This window comes from Bombyx mandarina, chromosome 11 (genome assembly GCF_030267445.1).
Source record: "Bombyx mandarina strain Sakado chromosome 11, ASM3026744v2".
Lineage (NCBI taxonomy): Eukaryota > Metazoa > Arthropoda > Insecta > Lepidoptera > Bombycidae > Bombyx > Bombyx mandarina.
In genome coordinates this window covers 1,234,440-1,259,864 of record NC_143218.1, presented here as the reverse complement: position 1 = coordinate 1,259,864, position 25,425 = coordinate 1,234,440, and the positions used below count along the sequence as shown (strand labels likewise).

General features: G+C 38.5%; 1 protein-coding gene across 2 annotated transcripts in view; it reads left to right on the top strand.

The window, feature by feature from the left end:
• Nucleotides 1–24,748, top strand: part of LOC114251670 (monocarboxylate transporter 9) — a 55,379-nt gene extending 30,631 nt beyond the window's left edge. The window contains exons 2-8 of one of the 2 annotated variants that reach the window (XM_089731228.1): nucleotides 417–748; nucleotides 3,616–3,738; nucleotides 5,012–5,155; nucleotides 5,820–5,946; nucleotides 7,025–7,204; nucleotides 8,250–8,373; nucleotides 20,537–24,748. In XM_089731228.1, coding sequence (XP_089587354.1) covers nucleotides 598–748; nucleotides 3,616–3,738; nucleotides 5,012–5,155; nucleotides 5,820–5,946; nucleotides 7,025–7,204; nucleotides 8,250–8,373; nucleotides 20,537–21,739 — 2,052 coding nt within the window. In that variant the 5' untranslated portion in view covers nucleotides 417–597 and the 3' untranslated portion in view covers nucleotides 21,740–24,748. Of the gene's footprint in view, nucleotides 1–416; nucleotides 749–3,615; nucleotides 3,739–5,011; nucleotides 5,156–5,819; nucleotides 5,947–7,024; nucleotides 7,205–8,249; nucleotides 8,374–13,383; nucleotides 17,755–20,536 lie in introns of those variants that run through there. The other variant, XM_089731229.1, reaches the window with a different exon arrangement.
• Nucleotides 24,749–25,425: the final 677 nt, after the last annotated feature.

The window sequence follows — 25,425 nt, the reverse complement described above, 5'->3', positions numbered from 1 at the left end:
GCTGATTACTGACACAAGATGATTACTTTAATGGTATGGCATTACATTAAACTACGATTTAAAATGGATATGCGGTTTCCTGTTCGCATCGAAATGTGCCAAGTCATGGGATTGTATTTATACTACTATTTGCCCACTGAGTTTCTTGCCGGATCTTCTCAGTGGGTCGCGTTTCCGATCCAATTGCAGATTTGCGAAACACGGCTCTTGCTAGGGCCAGTGTTAGCAACACTTCCGTTTTGAGCCCCGTGAGCTCACCTACACGTCAAGGCGAAACTGAAATAGCCTCTCAAGGCTATCAGCATAGGAAGGAAAAAATAAATTTAAACAAAGCCTTTATGCCTTACCTTAGCACAGCCTTATGTATTCAAAAAAAACACTTCGCAATTAATGTTATTCCTTATTTGTATTTCCAGATCACGATTCCGAAGCCAACAAACACAAACAAACAAACAAGACTGAAACTAGATCGTAATATGTAGAATAAAGGATATTAATAGGAAAAAAAAACATTCCACTATCGTGCATTGAATGCGTGGAAGAAGCGCGGGAATTGTGCGCATGCGCCATCTTGTCGTGAAGCGAATTTGACACGGAATGGCGTCTCAGATGCGTTCGCTCGCCGAGGAGGGGAAGGCGGGCGACGGTGCGGACGAGATGCTCCTGGATAAGAGCAGGGTGGTGGTCGTGCCGGCGGGGAAGAGTGGGGACGAGCACGCCCTAGTGACGGCTAAATCTTCCAAAAAAGGTTCGCATTTTATTATTTGTATTCGTGTCTGTAAAATTTTGGAGACATCCTATTCGAAAATTTCAATTTCATTAATGATTAGCTAACCCGGCAGACTTCGTAGTGCCTCAATCGATAAATAAAAGACCGACGGGGGACACATCAAAGGAAAAACAAAATTGTTACTTTTATTTAATTCCGAGCATTTTCATATTTATCTACCTTTTAAACCTTCTCTGGACTTCTACAAATAATTCAAGACCAAAATTAGCCAAATCAGTCCAGCCTTTCTCGAGTCTTAGCGAGACTGACGAACAGCAATTCATTTTTATATATATAGATTAGCCGTCCAACACTCGTATAAATATTAGCCTATCCATTAAGTACATGTATTTTATACACGGATACCAAGTTTCAAGTCAATCGGATGCACGGTTAAGTAGTTATAACGGAACATCCATAAAAACCGCTGTAGATTTATATATTAGTATAGATTTTCGAATAGCACGCAATGTAACACAATTGGAATGGTCGAAGCATGCGTGGGGTCAACCTTATACTTCGCGTTACATTGCCGGTTCGTGAAATGTGAACGCGCTCAAATGATTTCAACATACGAATATAGTTTTATCGTTTATATTCTCGTGCTTTCAGTGTAATATTTTTTGTTGCTTTAGCGAGTAGTCAACGATCTCACGGTCCACCTGATGTTAAGCGATTACCGGAACCCGTAGATCTCACGACGCATACGAAATCGACACTCCTAGGGTTATCACGTGTGTGAGAATAAAACACATTTTTTTTAAACTATTAAATCGGGTCATTTCTATGTACTACACTGTCAAACATTTTATGTATATTGTTGATAGTTACGCCTACACTACAACTTATACACAAAACAAATTTATTTTTTATTGTACAGATTCTGATGGTTGGACAAGCTCACAGCCGACCCAGTGTTGTATTTGCCGGAGCCCATAGACGTCTACAACGAAAATGCGCCACCCACTTTGAGATATTAGTTCTAAAGTCTCAGTATAGTAGTCACAACGGCTACCCTACCCTTCAAACTGAAACGCATTACTGCTTTTTACATTTAGTATATAAATAATTAAACTTGATAACTCGAATTCCAAAAATCACACTCTGTAAATAGTTAATTATGTCTTACCTGGAATTACCACGAAATCGAAGAAGTAATTAATTCCAACAAACAGCTGCCGTAAAACTTAAATCGATTTTTTTTACTCGTAAAATAATTGATTATATTCTCAGAAATATCTCCTTCTTGAGTCGAAATTTGAACCATCAAATACTTCATATCTCGAACTTCTTGGTAAACCGAAGTTATCGAAATGCTTCTGTATAAACTATTAATTAATATACTAATATATAAATCTACAGTGGTTTTTACGGATGTTCCGATATAACTACTGAACAATGCATCCGATTGACTTGAAACTTGGTATCCATATAGAAAATACATGTACATAATGGATAAGCTAATATTTATGTGAGTATTGGACTCGCTAATAATAATGACAATAAATAATAATGTTAATTTTAAATGCCGAGCGAAGCGGGTGACTACGGCTAGTCGCCCATAATGGCGGTCAACTGAAAAAAATTCCAGTAAATGACCACCATTTTACTGAGATTATATTTTATCCCATATCATCTCATCACATTTCATTTAATGTCTCAAATTGATCATCTTCATTTCATTTCATCTCATTTCATTTCACTCCATATTATCATTCTTCATAAAAGTAACAATATAAATTAAAATAAGACATGACCTAAATGTCTTAGTTACCAGGTCATAAAATCCCTTAAAAAATGAACGCGATTATATTAATTTCAGAACGCCTATAGTTTCTGAACGAAATAAAGTATACGTAATTAAAATTTTGAGGGTAGTATTGAAAAAAAGCAGAAAAAAAACAGGAAAAACAGTTTGGCTGTTGATTTTTATTCTGTGAAGCTAATTTAAGTTCGTTGTAAGTTTGTTCCTTCGAGTGAATTTGGTTTAAAAGTTTGCAATGGCGAAGAAATCAAGATACAAAAGATTGAAAAAACGTAAGATATTTTCACAAAAAAATGTGTCGTTTTTTTTTCATTCTCATTCATTCAAAGTCATAATGAGTGATGATCCTAAAACTAAAAAAATCGGTGTTTCTAAATACGCTTTTATTAGCTTCAGACGTATGTATGTACCTGTCTTGGTGAAACTGGAAAGGCCTCCGGGCCACCAGTAATCCTTCAATCCTAAAAAAAAAGTATGTATGTAATGGAATCTTTGGACATGATTTTGACCCCCTTCAAAACGTCCGTATAACTCGAAATTTGACATACTTATTAAGGACCGATGACAATTCAATATTTTAAACAGTTTGATCCGTTATCCTTACTAGGATAATCAGGATTAGCGATTTTCTGTTTTCCTGAGACCCGGAGTATCTGCGTCAAGATCAAGAAGGGAAAAAACTACCAGGCGCGCCGATCACCTATTTCTCGGATAAGTTACCGGCTGACTCAGATGAAATTTTAGAAAAATTGAAAAAAAAAATTAAAAAATTTAAATGCATCTAAAAAACTTAAACTAAATAATAGTTTAAAAAAACAAAAAAAAAATACGTTTTTATAGGAAATTCAACTAAAAAATAGAAAACAAATTTTAATAAATTGAATTAAAATAGTGTAAGAAAAAATTATATTATTGTAAAAAAAAAGCGTGGGGGTGCATGATATCTAATAGTGGCGCATTTACGTTGTAGATGTCTATGGTCTCCAGTAACCACTTAACACCAGGTGGGCTGTGAGCTCGTTCAACAATCTAAGCAATAAAAAAAATCGCTGTAACAACAAGTCAAATTGCTGGTTTCCAGTAAAGCTGCCGGATGACGACACGCCGGCGGTCGGAGCGGGTCGATTCACGATCGGTCCGGCACCGGAACGCGACTGGGAGATGGTCCCGCCCGATGGAAAGTGGGGCTGGTTCATCCTTGTCGGTAAATATGTTTCATTCTCCCATTTTGCGCATTTGTTTTTTTTTTGTTTATTATCTTCTGGTATGTCAGAGTAAGTTGGGGCGAAGTTAAGATATCGCTATTTATTGATTTAATTATTTATTATTAAATACTTGCTGAACACTGATTTATGAGGTTAATCTATAATGGGACCACTAGCCCTTGGTAGTCGAAATTCGACTATAATTAACTGAAATTATAAGTTTTAACATTATTATGGTTCTGTTGTCAAGGACTATTAAACTTCTAGTCACAGATTTCGCCAAGACAGACAAATAATATTAAAGACAAACAATAAAGATCTATTCTCAATTTGACCAAAGACCAAACAATAACAAAAGCTTGACAGTTGACAATAAACAAAGAGTATAATATATGTGTGTGTTGTGTGAAATACACAGTAGTGTGTGTAATGTTTTTTTCCTTATTGAATTAATGTATTTTGTAGGCATAATTTAAAAAAAAATAAAAAATTAACATTATGCACTCTTTGTCTACATTCTCTTATAAGTGTGGGAAATTTCATACTCTTGCAAAGTTCTTGTGGCGTGTGAACCCTACAAGGGCAATAAAAAATAAAATAAAAAACGAATGAAAAGTTCTTGTGGGGTGTGAACCCTACAAGGGCACTAAAAAATAAAATAAAAAACTAATGAAAAGTTCTTGTGGGGTGTGAACCCTATAAGGGCATTAAAAAATTAAATAAAAAACGAATGAAACATTATTGTGGGGTGTGAACCCTACAAGGGCAATAAAAAATTGAATAAAAAACGAATGAAAAGTTTTTATAGGGTAAGAACCCTTGTTACACACGGGCAATAAAAAACAAACACAAATGAAAAAATTTTGTCAGGTGGGAAGAGACGAATTGCTGCTTAAAGTGGACGTGAACACTGACGTCACTATACAATGACTCTCCTGTATATTACATTAAAACTGTTCATTCAAGGGCGTATTTTTATTTCATTCTTCGCCGTACGACTTTTTTTATTGCTTAGATGCGTGGACGAGCTTACAGCCCACCTGGTGTTAAGTGGTTACTGGAGCTCATAGACATCTACAACGTAAATGCGCCACCCACCTTGAGATATAAGTTCTAAGGTCTCAGTATAGTTACAACGGCTGCCCCACCTTTCAAACCGAAACGCATTACTGCTTCACGGCGGAAATAGGCAGGGTGGTGGTACCTACCCGTGCGGACTCACAAGAGGTCTTACCACCTGGTGGAACTAAGACGCGAATCGACGGATTACAGGTGCGACCCTGGTCAATATACTGATACCGGGTACGATAAAGTCCTTCGGTGTGCTGATGGTGGAGTTTAATGATGTCTTCCACTCGAGTGCTTCTGCCTCGTCAGGGATCGTGGCCCTCTGCTATTTCCTGTACAGCAGCTTAGGTGAGTAACTCATCAGGGGCATGGTCGAGTAGAATCGCTTTAGGAGGCGGAGACTGCATGCACAACCCACTGTGTATGTATGTCTGTATGTTTGGTTCTTATTTTGTACACTAATCTTAGCATAGTCTGTATGTTTAGATCCTATTTTGTACACTAAATCCTAGTCTAGTCTGTATGTTTAAATCCTATTTTGTAGACTAAATCCTAGTATAGTCTGTATGTTTAGTGCCTATTTTGTACACTAAATCTGAGTATAACTTGTTTGTTAAGTTTCTATTTTGTATACTAAATCTTAGTATAACCTGTTTGTTTAATTCCTATTTTGTATACTAAATCCTAGCATAGTCTGTATGTTTAGTTCCTATTTCGTACACTAAATCCTAGTCTAGTCTGTATGCTTAAATCCTATTTTGTAGACTAAATCCTAGTATAGTATGTATGTTTAGTTCCTATTTTGTACACTAAATGTTAGTATACTCTATATGTTTAGTTCCTATTTTGTATACTAAATCTTAGTATAACCTGTTTGTATAGTTCCGATTTTGTACTCTAAATGTTAGTACTCTGTATGTTTAGTTCCTATTTTGTATACTAAGTCTTAATATAGTCTGTATGTTTTGTTCCTATTTTCTATACTAAATGTTAGTATACTCTGTATTTTCAGGTCCACTCTCGTCAATTCTATCCGTGAGGTGGTCATACAGGACTGTCACACTGATCGGGGGTAGTTTCGCAGCGTTTGGAATGATACTGAGTAGCGCAGCATTTTCTATAACCTATTTGTATTTTAGGTGAGATTTTTTTTTTTTTTTTAATTTCCCTTGTAGGCAGACGAGCGAGAATACGGCCCACCTGATGGTGAGTAGTTACCGTCGCCCATGGACTTAAGCAATGCCAGGGGCAGAACCAAGCCGTTGCCTACCGTTAAGTACTCTCCACAAGTCTCGTTTGAAGAAGGACATGTCATAGCGCTCGGAGAACACCATGGAGGGGAGCTCATTCCAAAGCTGGATGGTACGTGGCAAATAAGGTTTCTAGAAATGCATATTCTTCCTTGAAGTGATGAGGTCACTCGAAGAAGAAGAAAGGTCGGGTCAAGGTTGCGCCCAACCACGAAGTCTCCATTGTTTTAAGTCTAGATTAGTCCGCGCACTGCGCATGCGCAGTGAATGAGAAGGTCAAATATAGTAACAAGTCATTATAAATCGTACTGCTATAGTTTTATAGTGTAATTTGGTTTTGAATGAAAACGTATTAATGTTCTGAGGACTTTTTGGCGGGAACGCGAGGAGTGAAGTTGTGTGATTTGTTTTCTTTTTTCTATTTAGTCTTTATTAACTGTTTAATATCTGTGAAAGTGCACAAATGTGGGAAAATGAAACAAAGCCGCTGGGCTTAGCTTCTTAGGGATCCTCCAAAAAGTCCACTGAAAAAGTCGTAGGAAATAACCACCATTTTATTGAGATTATCTTTCATCCCATTTCATTTCACTCAATATTATCATCTATACTAATCTATACTATAATATATAAATCTACAGTGGTTTTTACGGATGTTCCGTTATAACTACTGAACCATGCATCCGATTGACTTGAAACTTGGTATCCATGTAGAAAATACATGTATTTAATGGATAGGCTAATATTCATATGAGTGTTGGAATCCCTACACCAGTTGCGGAGGCGTTAATGATGAGAATCTTTGTGGGGGTGAGAAATAATGTTAATTTTAAATGCCTAGCGAAGCGGACGAGTGCAGCTAGTTTTTCATAAAAATGAGAATATAAATTAAAATAAGACTCGACCTAAAGGTCTTAGTTACCAGGTCATAAAAACCGTTTAAAAAAAAGAAATTGTTCTGATATTCCAGCTTCGGTGCTATGGTAGGTACGGGCGCTGGCCTCGCCTTCCCAGCCACAGTGTACATAGTCACTTCCTACTTCGTGAGGTTCCGTGGTCTGGCGAACGGGATCTGCATGTCGGGCTCCGCGTTCGGCAGCATCATCCTGCCCCCGGTGCTTAGGTACCTGCTCGAGACCTACGGCTACAAGTGAGTAAGAAATCGTCTGTTCATAAATCCGGTACAATTGGGTCATACAATAAAATTTGCTTAAGTCCATTGGCGACGGTAACCACGTACCATCTGGTGGGCCGTGTATGCTCGTCTGCCTAAAAGGGTAATAACAAAAAAAAATGCCTTAAATCGTGAGTAGGGGGACGAGAGATCTAGTCACGTGGGGTCGGTCTAAGATTTTATAGTTACAACGACTGCCCCGCCCTTCAAACCGAAACGCATTACTGCTTCACGGCAGAAATAGGCAGGGCGGTGGTTCCTACCCGGGCGGACTCACAAGACGTCCTACCACCAGTAAAAATGTATTTTTCCTCCAGTAATGTTTCCTCCTTCCATACTCCTCTATCATATACCGTTTCTTCGCTCACTCCCATCTTATACATATCGTCTTTCAAGCGATCTATCAATTTTTTCTTAGGTCTACTTTTTCTCTCCTTCTACTCCTCTCCTTCTCTCCTTCTCTCCTCTAAAGCCTTCCACAAGCATAGTTAGAGGCAAGATATTTGAAGTATCTGAACGAAATTGATTGATCATTGAATTAAATTATCTTGATCTTAAAATTAATTTGAAATTTTGCCGGTGTCCATGGGCGACTCTCAGTCAGATGGGCTAAAAGTTCGTTTCCCCTTGTTGTCCTTTATTCCGGTGGTCCTGGTTAGGTTATTATGGTTCTTAATTCGTGTGCAAATTTTCAAGTCCGATCCTTCAAGGGTTCCATTACGTAAATATAAAATATATAGATTAATGCTCTAGTGTTTTTCTTTTTATCGCACAGGCAGTTGAACAAGCTCACGACCCACCTAGCATTAAATGGTTATCACAGACCATAGACATGACAACGTGAATGCTAACACGCTCTGGGTCATGAGGCTGATGTTTCAATAGCATCGTTTTACCACCTACCCGCCCGGGCTGATAAGACGCCCTGACTGACACCTCAAAGTTTTCTAATCTATTCGACTCTATCGATTTACTGTTCTATTGTACGGTCGTCAAAAAAAGTGTTTTAATTATTCGACAGAGGCGCCGTGTTGATATTGGGTGGAATAATGCTGAACGTTTGGGCGGCTGCTCTCCTGTTCCAGCCTGTTGAAGAGCACATGGTCAGGAAGTACAAGGAAAACCAGGAGGAGGACTGTCCTCAGGTATGTATGTGTGTAAAAAGGGGGGGGGGGAGGAGTGAATGAGAATATTTTTGTGTTCCCTCACATCTACACAACTATATTATGATAGTTTTTTTTTATTTCTTAGATGAGTGGACGAGCTCGCAGCCCACATGGTGTTAAGTAGTTACTGGAGTCCATAGACATCTACGACCTAAATGGGCCACCCCCCTTGAGATGTCAGTTCTAAGGTCTCAAGTATAGTTACAACGTCTGCCCCACCATTCAAACCGAAACGCATTACAGCTTCACGGTAGAAGTAGGCAGGGTGGTGGTACCTACCCGCGCGGACTCACAAGAGGTCCTACCACCAGTAATCTAATTTAGGAGGGTGAGCCATATGAGGAGGGGAATGCAATGCGGTCTGGTTCTTGTGCCAGACCACGATCTTGTGTTTCAGTGGGGTGGGTAGGGATTTCCGTGATGTGATGCCCGTGGACTCATGCCCTTAGGTGCGGAGCGAGGTCACCTCCCTACCTGTTAAATAGATATATACTATCAGTTGGAATGCATACATCGTTTATGGGCTTACGCTGTGCTTTGGGTTTTAAAGAAGTCATTCATATCTATCTGGTACTGTTTTTAAGGGGTGTTTTAGGCTTCGTATAGATATGGTTGCTTCAGACGGGGGAAAATTAGTACATATTATTTTTTCGGGCGGGTTTTTTGACTTTATGAGTGCCATATAACAATCCTTTAAAGAGAACTCCTAACGTAGTAGTACCGTTTGCAGACAAAAATGTTTTTTTTTGTTTCATTTCTTGTAATTTAAGATTAATCGTAGCCAGTGGCACTCAAACTGTCAGAGACAACTGTCATTACTTTAAATAGATGATCATTTTCATTGAGCCGAAGTGAAATTTCTTTGTTAATTTGTCATTTGGAAGAAATTTTTTTACAAAAACAAGTATAGGTTCGCCGAGATAGGAACGAAAAGAGTCTTAAAATCGCTTTAAAATGCTCTATATCTTTCTTGCGTTCGTTATCTATAGTTCCGATTTTATTACGCGACGAAATTTTGATGTTGCTGCTGTCGGTACATGAGTCGCGTTACGATCCACTCAAGGAAGTGTCACTTCACTAATGCCATTTATTTTCTTCGTTTTTTTCGCACAACGCCGCTATTTAACTTTTAAACGTTTTTCACGTTAAAAGCAATTATTAAAAAAAAAAAGCTCCTGTGTTTTTGACGATTTTTGAAAATGAAACGAAATATTTCCATTCAAATTGAAACCGCACGGACGGGAAGTCATTGTCAGTGGACAGTCTACAGTCGTCTACAGTAAGCAAAAACATAAATGTGTTTTTTTATTATTATTGTTATTATTACATTTGTTTCTTTAACAAAATAACCGTTGTAATAAGCATTTAGCTCTCAATGTGCTCTATTTTTGTTGAACGTTATTTTTTTTTAACGTATTTGGTACATATCGGTTTCCCATTTAGCATTTGTTAATATTACTACTCATAGAAGATAGTTTGGTAGTCTTCCTAAATTATATAAGCGCGTAATTGTAATTGTAAAGTAATATTTTCATTTAGCAGTCGATAGCCTACCTTGACGATATTATCATATAATCTAAGGCCATTCCCAAATTTATTTATATCGAGAGGTCAAAGGATAAGTAGTTTTGGCGACATTTTCGTAACTTTACAAGTGAGCCATTTAAAGTTATTTGAATGGAGTAAACTTAATTGATGTTTAATTTAAAACAATGAATTTTTTATGCTCATCTATTATCTATCTATATATATAAAAATGAATTGCTGTTCGTTAGTCTCGCTAAAACTCGAGAACGGCTGGACCGATTTGGCTAATTTTGGTCTTGAATTATTTGTGGAAGTCCAGAGAAGGTTTAAAAGGTTAAGATAAATATGAGAACGCTCGGAATTAAATAAAAAGAACAATTTTTGTTTTTTCTTTGACGTGTCCCTCGTCGGACCGATTCCTTTTGTTTGTTTTAAGTTTATTTTATACAAAAATTTAGGTCTTTTATTTATCGATTGGTTTATTTATTGATCGTATAATTTTATGAACTCAAGTGATCCGACTAATATACACATTATATTAAGAATTCTATTATAATTAGTAGGTATCTATTATTATTAATGTATTAGTAACAATTTGTATAAATTTTGGAATGTCACTTTTTTTAAATGCAAGAAATAAAAGGCTTTTTTTTATTTTATTTATTTATTATTTATCGATTGAGGCACTACAATGTCTGCCGGGTCAGCTAGTATCAAATAAAACACACCTTTAATTACAAAAATAAATGACGCGTCTTAAGCGAGACGCCGCTTAAGCCAAATACCCTTTCACCTCTCGATATGGTAAGGTCTGATCCTAGATCGAATTATCGATTTAAATTAAAAAAAGTATTTTGAACGAATCTAGATATGTTTGGGGACGATATTCTATGTACCAAATACCCTTAACGTAGCTACCAATAAATAGCTTACAGATGTAACGGTTGTTCATAATGAATTATATTAACGCTTTTAACTGCATCCGCATGCATGCATGCATGCTTAACTAACTTCATTGTTAAACCATTTCGATTTATAAAGTAAAGTATGCGGGTAGTTCTGTCTGTATGCTTGCATAAGACCCGTCATCCGGTATCATTGTTAAATTAAAATACTGGAACGATTTGGGTGAATGATAAAATTCCCGATATCATTTTCAATATTGTTTAGCCATTGTCATTTTGACTTTTCTGAATGCTACTCGATCTTGGCTTGGGTGGTTGCATTCCTTGGTGGTGATGGTCGCCATCTGACCTTATGACCTGACTGTCCCGTGTCATTTACGATAGATCTTCAATACTGATGGAAAATGAAAATTATTTATTGATACCTACCCACCCACATAAAAAGGATTATTTTGAAATTGTCCTTATCGTCCAAATCTCCCGCAAAGAGATGACGAAAAGTTAATTAATATTTTTTTAATTTAAATGTATGTAAGTGGACTAGTTCACGAAGCACCTAGTGTTAAGTGGTCACCGGAGCCCATAGACATCAACGACGTAAATGCCGCCGCCCACCTTGGGACGTGAGTTCTAAGGTCTCAGTTTTTACAGTACAACGGCTGCCTCGCTCTTCAAACCGAAACGCATTACTGTTTCGCGGCAGACATAGGCAGGCTGTTGGTACCTATCCATGTGGACTCATAACACGTCCAACCAACATTAGGTTAACTTTTTTTTACGTGCAGTCAGACAGCTGTATAGGATCGGGTCAATGTCAATACAAAAATACATTTTGATTTTCATCCGAAATGGTTTGACATTATAATTGTATATATTATCTTTGAAAACTAACTCTACTCTTAATAATTATATAATCACTTTCCTTAACACGATATTACGTCATTGTCATTTTAAAACGCATCAAAATTAATCTTGTTTAGCTATTGGCGTAGACTAAAAAAATAATATTCGATAAAAAAAAAAACAAGGAAATAAAAGTTTCATTTTCAAAAATATATAAAGCATTAACACGTTATCCGTAGACTAAAATTTAATAGCGTCTCTTAAGTGAAAGTGATTATTGGTTTAAACGGTTTTTTTTTGTATTAATAACATTTACGTCATCTTCTAAGTGCAACGTCTACTTTAACACCTACCGTCCGCACACAGAGTAAATTCGAGCTGACTTTGAAGTATTTTTGACAGCTGTCATCTGAAAATGACAGCAAACGTCACCTTGACGGAGGGCGGTCGGTGTTGCACGTCGATCGTGTTCATTATTTTTATGGAAGGTAGAAATTAAGGAGGGCCATCTCAGTGTATTAAAAAGTTCAGTGGCGCCACTGTAGCAAGTGGAAAGATTAACAAAACAGAGTAGGATACTAAGTTAAGAAGGAAATAATACTGAAAATATTAAATTTTGTCAACCCGGCACACTTTGGTCTGTTTAAAACTGCTATATTCATATCATTTCCACTTGCTACACTAGCGCTATTTCGGTGAGTCTTCGAACAGTAACTTGCTTTTTACAAGTGGACAGTTTTTCAATATGTCCCCTATACAAGATGGCGCTCTTTACTTTTACCCTTCATAGCTATTTTAATGTTGCTCCTAAGGTTTTTGTGCGTTATTGAATGTGCGGTTTTTTTACTACATTGCGCGGCGCGTATGATACTTGAAAACGGAGACCCGATTCCTTTATTGATCGATTATATAATATCTCGAATGATCGATGTTGGATTGTGTTGATTGTTGATTGAAGTTCGTTACGATGTTTCAAATGGAACGCAAAATCTCCAGTTTTCTTTTTGGAACGAAGTTCCTTATCGCGCGTTGTGAAAGGGGGCTAGACGGAAAAAATTCTTACGAAAAGTTGTCACGACACTTTTTAGATCCGTCATTCTGACCAATCAACGTGTAGGCGCTTATCGTGTGACATTGCTCGTATCCGATTGGTCCGCGTAATGAGTACAGTTTCTCGAGATAGCGTTTCAACAATAGTAATTTAGTTCATAGTATTGTTTTTTTCTTCTTCATAATGCCGTAATTTATTATTATAACTTAAAAAAAAATTACAATTCCTTCACTAATTAATCGAAAGGAACTTCGTTCCATCCGGGTGTCCCTTGACACCTCTGAAGTTTTTTTGTAATTAAAAATTAGACGATAGTTCTATAGATTCTGTAACTGTCATTAAATTAGAATGGGGGGGGGGAGCTCCAGAATCAAATACGTGCCTCAGTTGTCGGGGGCACATAATATACATTAGCAAAGACGAACTTAGTAATCGATGAGATTTTTGATTGGCCAATGTTTCAATGCACGACACACACACACACACACACATACACACACACACACGAACACAAACACACAAACAACTGGTCTTCGTTTTCGTGAATCATATCACGCAAACGCTCCTCCGTGTAGACAATGTAGACAGTAGCTACGAGGTTTTAAAACATTACTCGCATACGTACACAATTCGTTACGTTATCCAGCCGATGTTTCTCCACAGGACGCCCTGCTAGAGGAACAAGAAGAGGAACAAGAGATTGACGTAATCGAAATGTCGCAGACGAACGATAAAAAGGGCATATCGGAAAACGGCAGGGCAGAGGAGAGTGGACTCGTCCACCAGGTCAGCGTGCCCAGTATCGCGCCGTCCCAATCAAATAACCAACTGAAGCCGAATATGTCCAAACGGAAGTTGTCGTATACGAAAACGCCCAAAGCGAATCCGAGCACGTCCTCGTTCAGTAGACACGGCTCGCAGGAAACCTTCAGCAGGAGGCAGAGCAACGCCGGACCGATCAGGAATTATTCGACGTCCAGCTTAGCTTACATATCCACCCCTTTCCACGGTTCGACTCTGTCAGCCTTTGAGACCCCCAATGAGTTCGCGTCCCAGTTCTCGCTGAAGTCCGTGGCGGAGAGCGTTACCGAGGCCGCCTACTGTTGCCTGTGCTGCAAGAAGAAAAAAAAGAAAAGCGAAAAGGAATCGTCGAAGTTCTTCGATCTGAGCCTGCTGACCGATCCCGCGTATCTTGTGGTGCTGCTATCGAGCGGCGCCGTCGCGATATCGGTGACGATCTTCATCATCAACCTGCCGTCGCACGCGGAGAACTTGGGGTTCAGTAAGGCCAGGGGAGCTTACCTGCTCAGTACCGTGTCCACCCTCGACCTGGTCGGTCGCATCGGCGGCTCGACGCTCTGCGACCTGAACTTGATCCCGAAGTGGTGTTACTTCGTGGGCGGTCTGATATTCGCCGGCATATCTCTGATCATACTCCCGTTCATGGTTTCGTATACGTGGATAAGCGTCGTGTGCGCGTTCTACGGACTCGCCTCCGGAGTCAACAACAGCGTGACGACCCTCGTCCTTGCCGAGATATTGGGTGTCGAGCGGCTGATGTCCAGTTTCGGTATAAGTCTGTTCGTCAACGGCATCCTTCAGCTGATAGGGCCCCCCCTCGGCGGTCTCTGGTTCGAGAGGGACCAGAACTATTTCCACATGTTCATAGCGCTCGGTTTTATATTCCTATTCGGGGCCTCCCTCTGGCTGTTCATGCCTTTCATAAATAGGCACAAGAATAAGAAGAAGTTGATGAATGATAAACTAACAACAGGCAAAGTTTGATGTAGATTTAATTGTGTTTTAAGTGTATTTTTTTTTTAGCAATTTTACATCACTAGTTAGATTTAGTCTTTGCGTTTTGACAGAATAGCGTTTAAATGTTAATGCTTATTTTATTATAATTTTGGTTTTAGCAAACTTTTTTTTAGATTTTTTAAGTTGCTATTAGGGTTTTTGCTTCTCGCGAAGCCGCTGTCTTCTTCGTCTTCTTCTAGAGTGTAAAGTGTTCAAGCTATAAATAATTTAAGGCCAGTAAGTGAATTTAATGGAAAAAGTATGTATGTGTGTACTTTGCTAGCACGTCTAGCGCGTCATTACAACGACTTTCGCTAAAATATTTTTTATGCATTTTCTTATAGTTTGACGAATAACGTTATTTTTAAATAGCATGTCGTTATAACGACTTTCGTGAATATATTTTGAGACGTTTATTTTTACTTATTTTTCCTATAGTTTGACGAATAACGTTATTTTTAAATAGCACGTCATTATAATGACTTTCGTTAATATATTTTGAGACGTTTATTTTTACTTATTTTTCCTATAGTTTGACGAATAACGTTATTTTTAAATAGCATGTCGTTATAACGACTTTCGTTAATATATTTTGAGACGTTTATTTTTACTTATTTTTCCTATAGTTTGACGAATAACGTTATTTTTAAATAGCATGTCGTTATAACGACTTTCGTTAATATATTTTGAGACGTTTATTTTTACTTATTTTTCATATAGTTTGACGAATAACGTTATTTTTAAATAGCACGTCGTTATAATGACTTTCGTTAATATATTTTGAGACGTTTATTTTTACTTATTTTTCCTATAGTTTGACGAATAACGTTATTTTTAAATAGCACGTCGTTATAATGACTTTCGTTAATATATTTTGAGACGTTTATTTTTACTTCTTCTTCTTATAGTTTGACAAATAACGTTATTTTTAACGTTAAACAATGCCAGCGACTTATTTTCAGATTCACACAAAACTCTTGTTACTTTTCGTACTGTTTAATGATTAGATTATATTATATTTGACAATGATTGCTTTTTGAGTGCTGTGTGTGGTGTGTTTTTTTTTCTCCTTTTTTGTTTGTTTGTTGTATCTTATTCAAGCGATGGCGCCAAACAGTGGCTTCGAGATTTGAATAAAAATCGCGTACTTAAAAAGTTTTTGGCCTAAATTATTTGTACTTAGGTAATTTACATAAATGTATATTCTTTTTTCTTTATTAACGACATCGGAATTCTGATTCACACGAATTCAAGATGTCTCATTATTAGTAGCGTATGTTGTTTGACGCCACCTTGTATTTAGTATTAGGAAAGCTATGGAGGGTAGAAGTAAGAAGCGCCATCTTAGTGTCTTAAAAAGTGTTTTAAAAATAAGCCAATTAAGGTGGCGCCACTGCAGCAAGTGGAAAGATTAACAAAACATTGGAGTAGGATACTAAGTTAAGAAGGAAAAAAACGCTACCCACGTAAATATTAATAAAAATAAATAATTGAAATTTTAATAAAAATACTGCATATTTTTTAACTACACACTTGACTATTTAAAACTGCTATATTCATATCCTTTCCACTTACTACACTAGCGCCACTTCCGTGAGTCTTCGTGTTCGAATAACTCGCTGTTTATAGGTGGACGCTTTTTCAACTTGTCCCCTATACAAGATGGTGATTTTACCTCTACCCTCCGTATTAAGAAAGCACAAAGTACTTAGATTATAAGATTTTGGAGATTCGAAAGTGTTACCAGCTCGCTTCGTTTTGTGTTCGCGGCGATTTTAAGTTACCTCATTTAAAAATATATATATATGTATATTATTACCGAGTTATTACTCCCCTATCAGCGCTACACTATATAAACGAGCCCTCGATGGGCTTCACGATTCAGCGTGTCCTTCGCAGCGTTTTGCTTAAATGGGTGGACGAGCTCAGTGTTAAGTGGTCACTGGAGCCCATAGAAATCTACAACGTGCCACCCACCCACCTTGACATATAAGTTCTAAGGTCTCAGTATAGTTACAACGACTGCCCCACCCTTCAAGACGAAACGCATTACTGCTTCACGGCAGAAATAGGCGGGGTGGTGGTACCTACCCGTGCGGACTCACAAGAGGTCCTACCACCAGTAGTGTCTGGCTGTATTGTACACGCCAGACACCCCCCCCCACCTTAACTTCTCATGCATTAGTCTCACCCCTGCCTTTCATTGCAGGGAGCTTCTGCCCGGGTAGTGGGGTTCGCCCCGAGCCCCGTTTCGTGCTTCCGTAAGGGAGTATGATGACCCTTCTTACTGCTTTACGATTCACCTTTGCATGGAGCTAGTGTCGCATGCATCGGACGCAAGCATTGGACGGTTGGAGCGGCCAGCCGTCGGGTGGGAGGATTGTCCCATTATAAGCCGCTGCGCGAAGTGCTCTGCATTCCGAACGGATGCGTCTTGGTGTACGGACCACTGTCTCTCGACAGTCATTACTGCACAGCCATTGAACGTGGAACGTTGTCTTTGACGATTAGTACTGTTCCTATTGCGGTGGGTGTATGGAACTCTGTCTGACAGATAGTACTGCCCTATGTGACCGCATACATTGCCATTCGCTGTCTACAACATGTTGACCTTTGTTTTTAGTCTTATTCGCTGACAGAATTATATTTAGGATAGTTCTGTGTAATGTCTCCGTCTCTTTTTTTTTAAATCTACCTCACTTCTGATCGATAAAAATACATATATTTTATATCGATTTTTATTTTTACTAAACTTTTTTAAACGCAAAAGTGTTTTTGCTTGTTTTATTTTTAAGTACAAACGTATCTACAACGTTCGTCCTAACATACGACACGACATGAATTACACGACATGTTAGGTCGAAATCTTGAACCGCTTATCTGACCTATAAATTGCATTTTTACGTATTTATTGTTATTACACTTCGACTGCAATTCATGAAATTCGGTTTTAACACGTGTATGGAGCATTTAAAGGAACTTGTAATGAGGCCTCCTGACAATCTTCATTGCTGTAATGAATTGTGTTGAAGGGTTTGTTTTCCCATACACCTATTAAATAATTTTGATAGTTGACAGATGTCACTTTTGACATCCGTCAAATTTACAAAACCGGCCCGACTTACCCTCGTTGTTTATTAAATAAAATAACTCTGTTGCCTAGTTCGTAAGTAGGTTAAGCGAACGAGAAGTGTCTTTGTTTTTTCTATAGTAAATAAATCATATATTTTGATGTAATATATTGTTTTATTTATTAGTTTTTTTTTCGTTTTGACCGCTTTAATTTTACACAGGGCATGATTCTGTGAAGTATAAAAAAAAAGATAAATCACTATTTTGATAGTGTCCACTTATTTTTCCGGTGTTCGAATCCCGCAGGCGGGTACAAACTCGCCTAATGAAATACGTACTTAACAAATGTTCACGATTGATTGACTTCGACGGTGAAGGAATAACATCGCTTAATAACAATCAAACCCGCGAAATTATAATTTGCGTAATTACTGGTGGTAGGACTTCTTCTGAGTCGGCCGGGTAGGTAACGACTGCTCGATCCTTCAAACCGAAACGCATTACCGCTTCACGGCGGGTGGTGGTACCTACCCGCGCGTACACAATATGTACTACCACCAGTGATTACCCAAATTATAATTTTGCGGGTTTGTTTTGATCTTGTAGGCAGACGAGCATACGGCTCACCTGATATTGAGTGCTTACCGTCGCCCATGGACTTCAGCAATGCCAGGGGCAGAGCCAAGCAACTGCAAAAACCCCTAAATCTAGTGAAAAGTTGTTTGTTTACCTCACATGTGCTTAAAACGTAGTTCGTTCGAGTGGCATTAGAGAAAAAAAATGTATTTGTAAATCTCACGACACTATTGACAAATTTGACTAAGGCGCAACAGGATGCGGTTGAGAACCGCTGGTCGGGGCTTAGTAAGTGAAAAATATAATTTATTTGTTTATATTTTGAAGTCGTCGTGGCCTAACGGATAAGACGTCCGGTGCATTCGTGTTGAGCGCGATGCACCGGTGTTCGATTCTCAGGCTGGTACCAATTTTTCTAATGAAATACGTACTAAACAAATGTTCACGATTGACTTCCACGGTGAAGGAATAACATCGTGTAATAAAAATGAAAACCCGCAAAATTATAATTTGCGTAATTACTGGTGGTACGACCTCTTGTGAGTCCGCGCGGGTGGGTACCACCACCCTGCCTATTTCTGCCGTGAAGCAGTAATGCGTTTCGGTTTGAAGGGTGGGGCAGCCGTTGTAACTAAACTTGAGACCTTAGAACTTATATCTCAAGGTGGGTGGCGCATTTACGTTGTGGATGTCTATGGGCTCCAGTAACCACTTAACATCAGGTGGGCTGTGAGCTCGTCCACCCATCTAAGCAATAAAAAAAAAACACTTATAGAAGAACGATGCTAATATAATTATAAATAGACATGCTTTAACAAAAACCGACTTCAAATAGAAAAAAAAGATATTCCAAAACAAATTGATATACACTAAAAACAATCATCGAAATCGGTTGGCATGATATTGAGTTATCTATTTGTCGTGCACGTACTTAATACAAATTATATGGTTTTCTCATGGATGCCATTATCAGAACTAAACTAAAACACGGGAAGCGTCAGCTTTCTAATAAAAAAAGAATCGTTAAAATCGATTTACCCAGTAAAAGTTTTGAGGTAACATAAAAAACAACATACAGTCGAATTGAGAACCTCCTCCTTTTTTGAAGTCGGTTAGAAACAGTTAAATAGAAAGACTTGTTTTTTTAAAACATTTTTAATTGATATTTCAGTAAATAACGGAGAACAGTGTGAGAAAAAACATTACATCGTAATGAGACGATTTTACAGCTGCGATATTACACCCGGTGGTTACTAGTCAGAGTCGCCCAAAGTCATCAACAACGTCAGGGCCACAGCTGAACTGTACAAAAGTTACTCTATAAAATATTTTAAATTTCGTCTTTCAAGCCACCATTTAGAGCGGTGTTTCCCAATGTGGGGCCCGCCCCACAAGCGGGCAGTTTAATAATTAAGGGAGGCCTAGTAGTGTTCTGTTAACAATTTCATAGTGATTTCTACCTAAAGACTATAATTTATGTTACTTAAGTGAACAAATCAATTTCTTAATATTAAAAATTATGCCCGATACATAAAAAATCTAGAAATGTTACAGTGGGGCATGGCACAAAAAAGGTTGGGAAACACTGGTTTAGAAGATAAACAGATAAATCGGTTAATACTTTTACGAATCTATGCCTTCGATTTTAAGGTCGAGATTTGCAAATACAAGTTTGCGGTATGCGTCGAACGTCGCGTATTTATTCACTTGTGTCGAACTGTTGATGATAATACTCAATAAAAAGCACCTTTGATTACAAAGACAAATGTCGCGTAGTTATTATATATAATAGTTATTACCTTTCACCTTTCGACATTTCGTTGCTTAGTTAAGGACACCGGGTAAATGCGGAGATGAATTGAAAAAAAAAATGTAACTTTAATTCGTCCACAAATAGGTAAACAACAGGCTGTGTTACCTATTTATGGATTGATATGATTAAATCCCATGAAGTTGTCCGGTATTTTGGTTCTTCCAAAAATATGACATTTGACTCGCACGATGCTGTCAGTTAAGCGACGTCTTTGTAATTGTTTTCTCTCATTCCTTTTTTTTGGGTAGCCCTCCGCGTAGAATTTTTATTGCTTACATGGGTGGACAAGCACATAGCCCACCTCGTTTTAAGCGGTTACCGGAGCCCATAGACATCTATAACGTAAATGCCGCCACCCACCTCGAGACTTGAGTTCTAAGGTCTCAGTATAGTTACAACGGCTGCTCCGCCCTTCAAACCGAAACGCATTACTGCTTTACTGCAGGAATATGTAGGGTGGTGGTGGTACCTACCCGTGCGGACTCACAAGAGGTCCTACCGCCAGTAAAAGACCTTCCATATCAGAAGCTCACGTATGATTTTAATGTTCATTTCCAGCTAGAGCCGTTCGCCGAGGAGGAAGCTGAGGAGGTGCAGGATGAACGGAATCCGAAGGTCGTCTTCACGCCCGAGGAGACCCCGTCCCAGATGAACGGCTCCCCGCCGATGTTCAAGAACAAATCGAACTCCAACTTCGAGGACGCGACTTCGCCGAGCAAGGACTTCGCTCGTTCGGCCAGCGCGATCCAGGTCGCCCAGAACAACGAGCGCTTCCGAAAGGTCTCGACGCCAGCCTCCTCAAGGCACGGCCTGCAAAACATCTCCAGCCGGAGCCACTTGCCCTCGACCCCATCCCTGCTTGGATCCGTCCCGGAAGGCAAGGCCAGTCGCGTTAACTCGCAAGAGGCGTTCGGAAAGAAGCTAGCCATCCCCAAGACCCCTAAACGCAGCCCTTCCACGTCCAGTTTCCAGTACATGTCGACCCCCTTCCACGGCTCAACGCTGTCCGCCTTCGAGAAGCCCAGCGAATTCGCTTCCCAGTTCAGCCTCAAGTCGGTAACGGACAGTCTCGCCCCGATCTCCTACTGCTGCGGCTGTAAAAAGAAAGAGGACGACCCCAAAAAGGAGCCGAATCGTTATTTCGACGTCCAGCTACTGAAGGACCCCATTTATCTGGTCATACTGATATCTAATTGCACCTGTGCTATATCGTACACGAACTTCATAATATTGGTGCCGGCTTACGCCAATGAGTGCGGTTTCGACAAGTCTCTGGGCGCGTATTTGCTGTCGATCATATCCGCGTTGGATCTAGTTGGCCGGATCGGTGGCTCGGCTCTGTCCGACGTGGTTTCAACGCCGAAGCGTTACTTTTTCATATTCGGTTTGCTGTTGTCCGGCGTCAGCTTGTCTCTGATACCGTTGGTGCGGAGCTATTCGGCTATTTCCGCTTTCTGCTCGATTTTCGGCATCGCTTCGGGCATCAACGTCGGCGTCACGGCCCTGGTCATGACCGAAATGCTGGGTACAGAGCGACTAATGTCCTCGTACGGGATCTCGTTGTTCATGAACGGGATCTTGCAGCTGATCGGGCCGCCGATCTGCGGCTTCTGGTTCGAATACGCGCAGTCATATAAGTCCCTGTTCCTGACCTTCGGGCTGATCCTGATCGGAGGAGCTGCCCTGTGGGGACTCGTGCCCATCATCAATCGAAGGAGACGGCTGGCCGAACAAAACAAGCAAACCGTCGGGAAAGCTTAATTGTACAATATACATTGCGCCTACAGAGCCTTCAATACAAGCAAATTGAAGCGACTAATAAACACAATAGTTTCGAATCTCACAATTAGGAATATCCAGCCCAGGGATTCCGATAGGAAACGAACTGGATTGGGTTTAAAATTTTTGTTTTTATTTGTAAATTTTTTATCTAGATCCCGAATATGCTTAACATCTTTAACTGTATTTTTACAGTCCTTAACATGGTCACACTATGTTCGGGACTGCCAGTGTCTAGAGGACCAGTGTTCAATGTTTACTTAATTCTTTCGTAACTAAGAAATTAAACGTTAGTTTTGTCTTAATAATAATAGTATTTTAAGGTTTTTATACGAAAACTACTTATACATTCTTCAATTTTTTACTATTTGATTCGGAGTGGTCTATTGAAACAAAATGTGCTAATGAAATTATAGATTAGTTTCGAATAGAGTAGCACGGTAAGTCTTTGATTGTATCGTGCAGCCGGTCCAATGTTGTCAACTCGGTAAATTCTCCCTAAATTTAGGGAAAATATTATTTTAGAGAGTCTAGAAAGAAACGAATTGAAGTTACATTAAATTATGCTAAATCTATGTTGCTTAGGAACGAGATAAAGAAACGTGTTCGAATGAGCATTAAAATACCATTTAGTACGTTAGTCTATAACGCCATCATGTGATCGCTTTATTTATAATCTTCGTTAATTGTATAAACAAGATGGCGGTCTTTTTATTAGCGGGAAATCTTCAAACGCCCCCTTCGTGCCTTCCAAAGAAATATTGGTTGATAGCTAGCTTCAATGTAACTTGATTTAGAAGGAAGTTGTCTTCAAACCGGAACGCATTGCTGCTTCAAGGCAGAAATAGGCAGGGTGGTGGCACCTACCCGTACGGACTCACAAAACGTCCTACCACCAGTAATAATCGTTACATTAACTCTTACAAATGTCATGTTAATGGGAGGGTAGTTGAATTAATTGAAACAGGCTAAAAGGTCAAGTTACCAATAGACGTTACTACAGTGCAGAATATTAAGAGGAAAACCGTTTTCAATAAAAGTAAATGACAATATAATTAATTTTAGACTAAGTCAATTAAATGTGCGTTATAAGAGGATATCTTAAAAACTAATAATCGGAAATTTCAAAGGGGACCTCTGCGCAATAAGCGGTACTTGTCAAATAAGAGAGAATTATCGAAAACGGATCCCCTGAAAATAGTTAAATAAGGTAATGTACATATAAAAATACAGTCGACTGGAAATCCTTCTTTTCTTGAAGTCGGTTAAAGAACCAGTTTCACTGGTCCTTAGTTACATTCTATTCTTGGACTTACATAACACCTCTCCGTCATGCCGCCATCACACGCTTATAAATATTTATATATGAATTGTATTTTGTGTTTTGCATTTTGTGCATATTTTAAATATGAATTTTAAAATTATAACTGAACGCATACGTCTCATGTTTGAATGATAGAATTTTGTCATGATTTCAAATAATGTAATAACGGTGTTTTTTTTTTCCACATTCTCTTGCGTCGGGAATAAAACCAAAGATTCTAGAAGAAAACTTCCCACAATGTCTTCAAACAAAGAAACTGCATAATAATTAAGGTAATATAAGGTCAATTTTCAGGCTTAGAACATAAATAGTTACCGTTGAATTCAAACTTCGTAAACCCGCAATGTACACACACGTTGCCCGGGGGCGTTGAACTTCAGCTGAAGTATGTTTGTATTACATCGACTGCTATATATTTTATTGTATCACCAATTATGAACACATTTTGGTCGTGTTCCAAATCAATGACTTAATTATTACTCAGGACCCAACGCGCTCTATCGCTGTCTCTTTCGCGCGTCGCTTCTAAAGAAGTGATGACGTCATAAATTGTAATATTCTCTAGTTTAGTTTTACAAAAGACTCGAAATCTATTAACAGCGTTTCAAATGTTTTATGGAGATTAACATTGAATATAGTTTGCTAATACTGTTTGAAAAAATAAAACATTGCAAAGATCTTGATAAAGTCAAAAGTGTATTTTAATTAATCGATTTTATGAATAATCGATACATCAATTAATTGTGAACGATTAATATTAATTATTGTGCTTTTTAACGTGTTAACTAAGTCAATTCGTGAAAAGTGCCATTACGAAATTGTAAATATTTTTTTTTGTTAACGCAAATGATCTCACGGAATATTTCAATGTATGAAGTTTTTTTTTTTTTTTAAATTACTTATTTTATTCACAGTTTATAACTGGTTATATGATCTGGTCAAAAGAACTTCAAAAAGTACGTATACATTGCGTGCTGTAACCTTCAATGGAATCTTAAATTATTTAACCGGCACGGATTTCTTCTTTTTTTCCCTACCTAAGCTGATGGTCTAGAGAGACCATATCAGCGTAACCTTAACTAGTAGGTGAGCTCACGGGGCTCAAACCCGACGATGTTGCTAACACGAACCCTAGCAAGAGCCGTGCTTAGCAGAATCTACCGCCGGATCGGAAACGCGACCCACTGAGAGGATCCGGCGAGAAACTCAGTGGGCTGAGTCTGTGGGTTAATTTACTCGCCGAGCCCTACCGCCTATTTTTACCACGAAGCTATCTCGAGCTGATCGAATGGAACGGTCAGCGAATACAACATGGATTTAAAACATCTGTCGAAGTTAATCTAATTTTTTTATATGAAAAGATATAAGATGATATTTGCGCACACATTATGTATAGCTTTACGCTTTTTCTTTTGTCTTAAAATATCACTTAAATTATTTTAATTAAGGTACACTAATAACGAAAAAAAAAACTTGTGCGATTTTTATGCAAGGGCCTAGTTTTTAAAAACGCTGCGATATTTGCTTGTATCATTTTATCGCTATGTTAATCATATTCTAATTTAATGTAACGAATTTATATAATTTTATGTTTTATTGTCCGCGAGACTTAATTTTGTGTATAATCAATATACATAATGATGTATAATACATATTTTATTCCGGAATGTGTTTTATTTTAAAACAACAATAATTACGTTTGTGGAGGGGGGGGGAGGATTCATTAGATTTATTTGTATAAGTTTTTGACTGAATTCTAATAATCGAAATTAATCCCGTATAATAATTAACCCCGCGCGCGAGGTGATTGGAATCAAAACACCCAACCTATAATAGAGGAGACGGTTGGCGTTTATATAATGTCTGGGATCCTATTATCTTCAACTATGAAGATGGAAATCCAAGTCAAACAAACTATATGCCTCAAGATACTGTTATATCGTTCTGCCGGTCACCGTTCTCGTCGAACCCGTCGCTTGCGACGAAGGGCTCGACGAGTAAATTAACCCTCAGACACAGCCCACTGAATTTCTCGCCGGATCTTCTCAGTGGGTCGCGTTTCCGATCCGGTGGTAGATTCTGCGAAGCACGGCTCTTGCTAGGGTTCGTGTTAGCAACATCATCAGGTTGGAGCCCCGTGAGCTCACCTACTAGATATGGTTCCGCTGAAATAGCCTCTCAAGGCTATCCAGGCTCAAGGCAAGCTTAGGTAGGAAAAAAATAAATAGATAAAAAGGTCGTTCTGCGTGAAATGGAACCAAAAAATCTAGTAATCATTTTATAGAAAAATAGACGGTAGTTAAATAAATATTCGCATGGCATCTCAAAAAAATCTTTAAAAAAA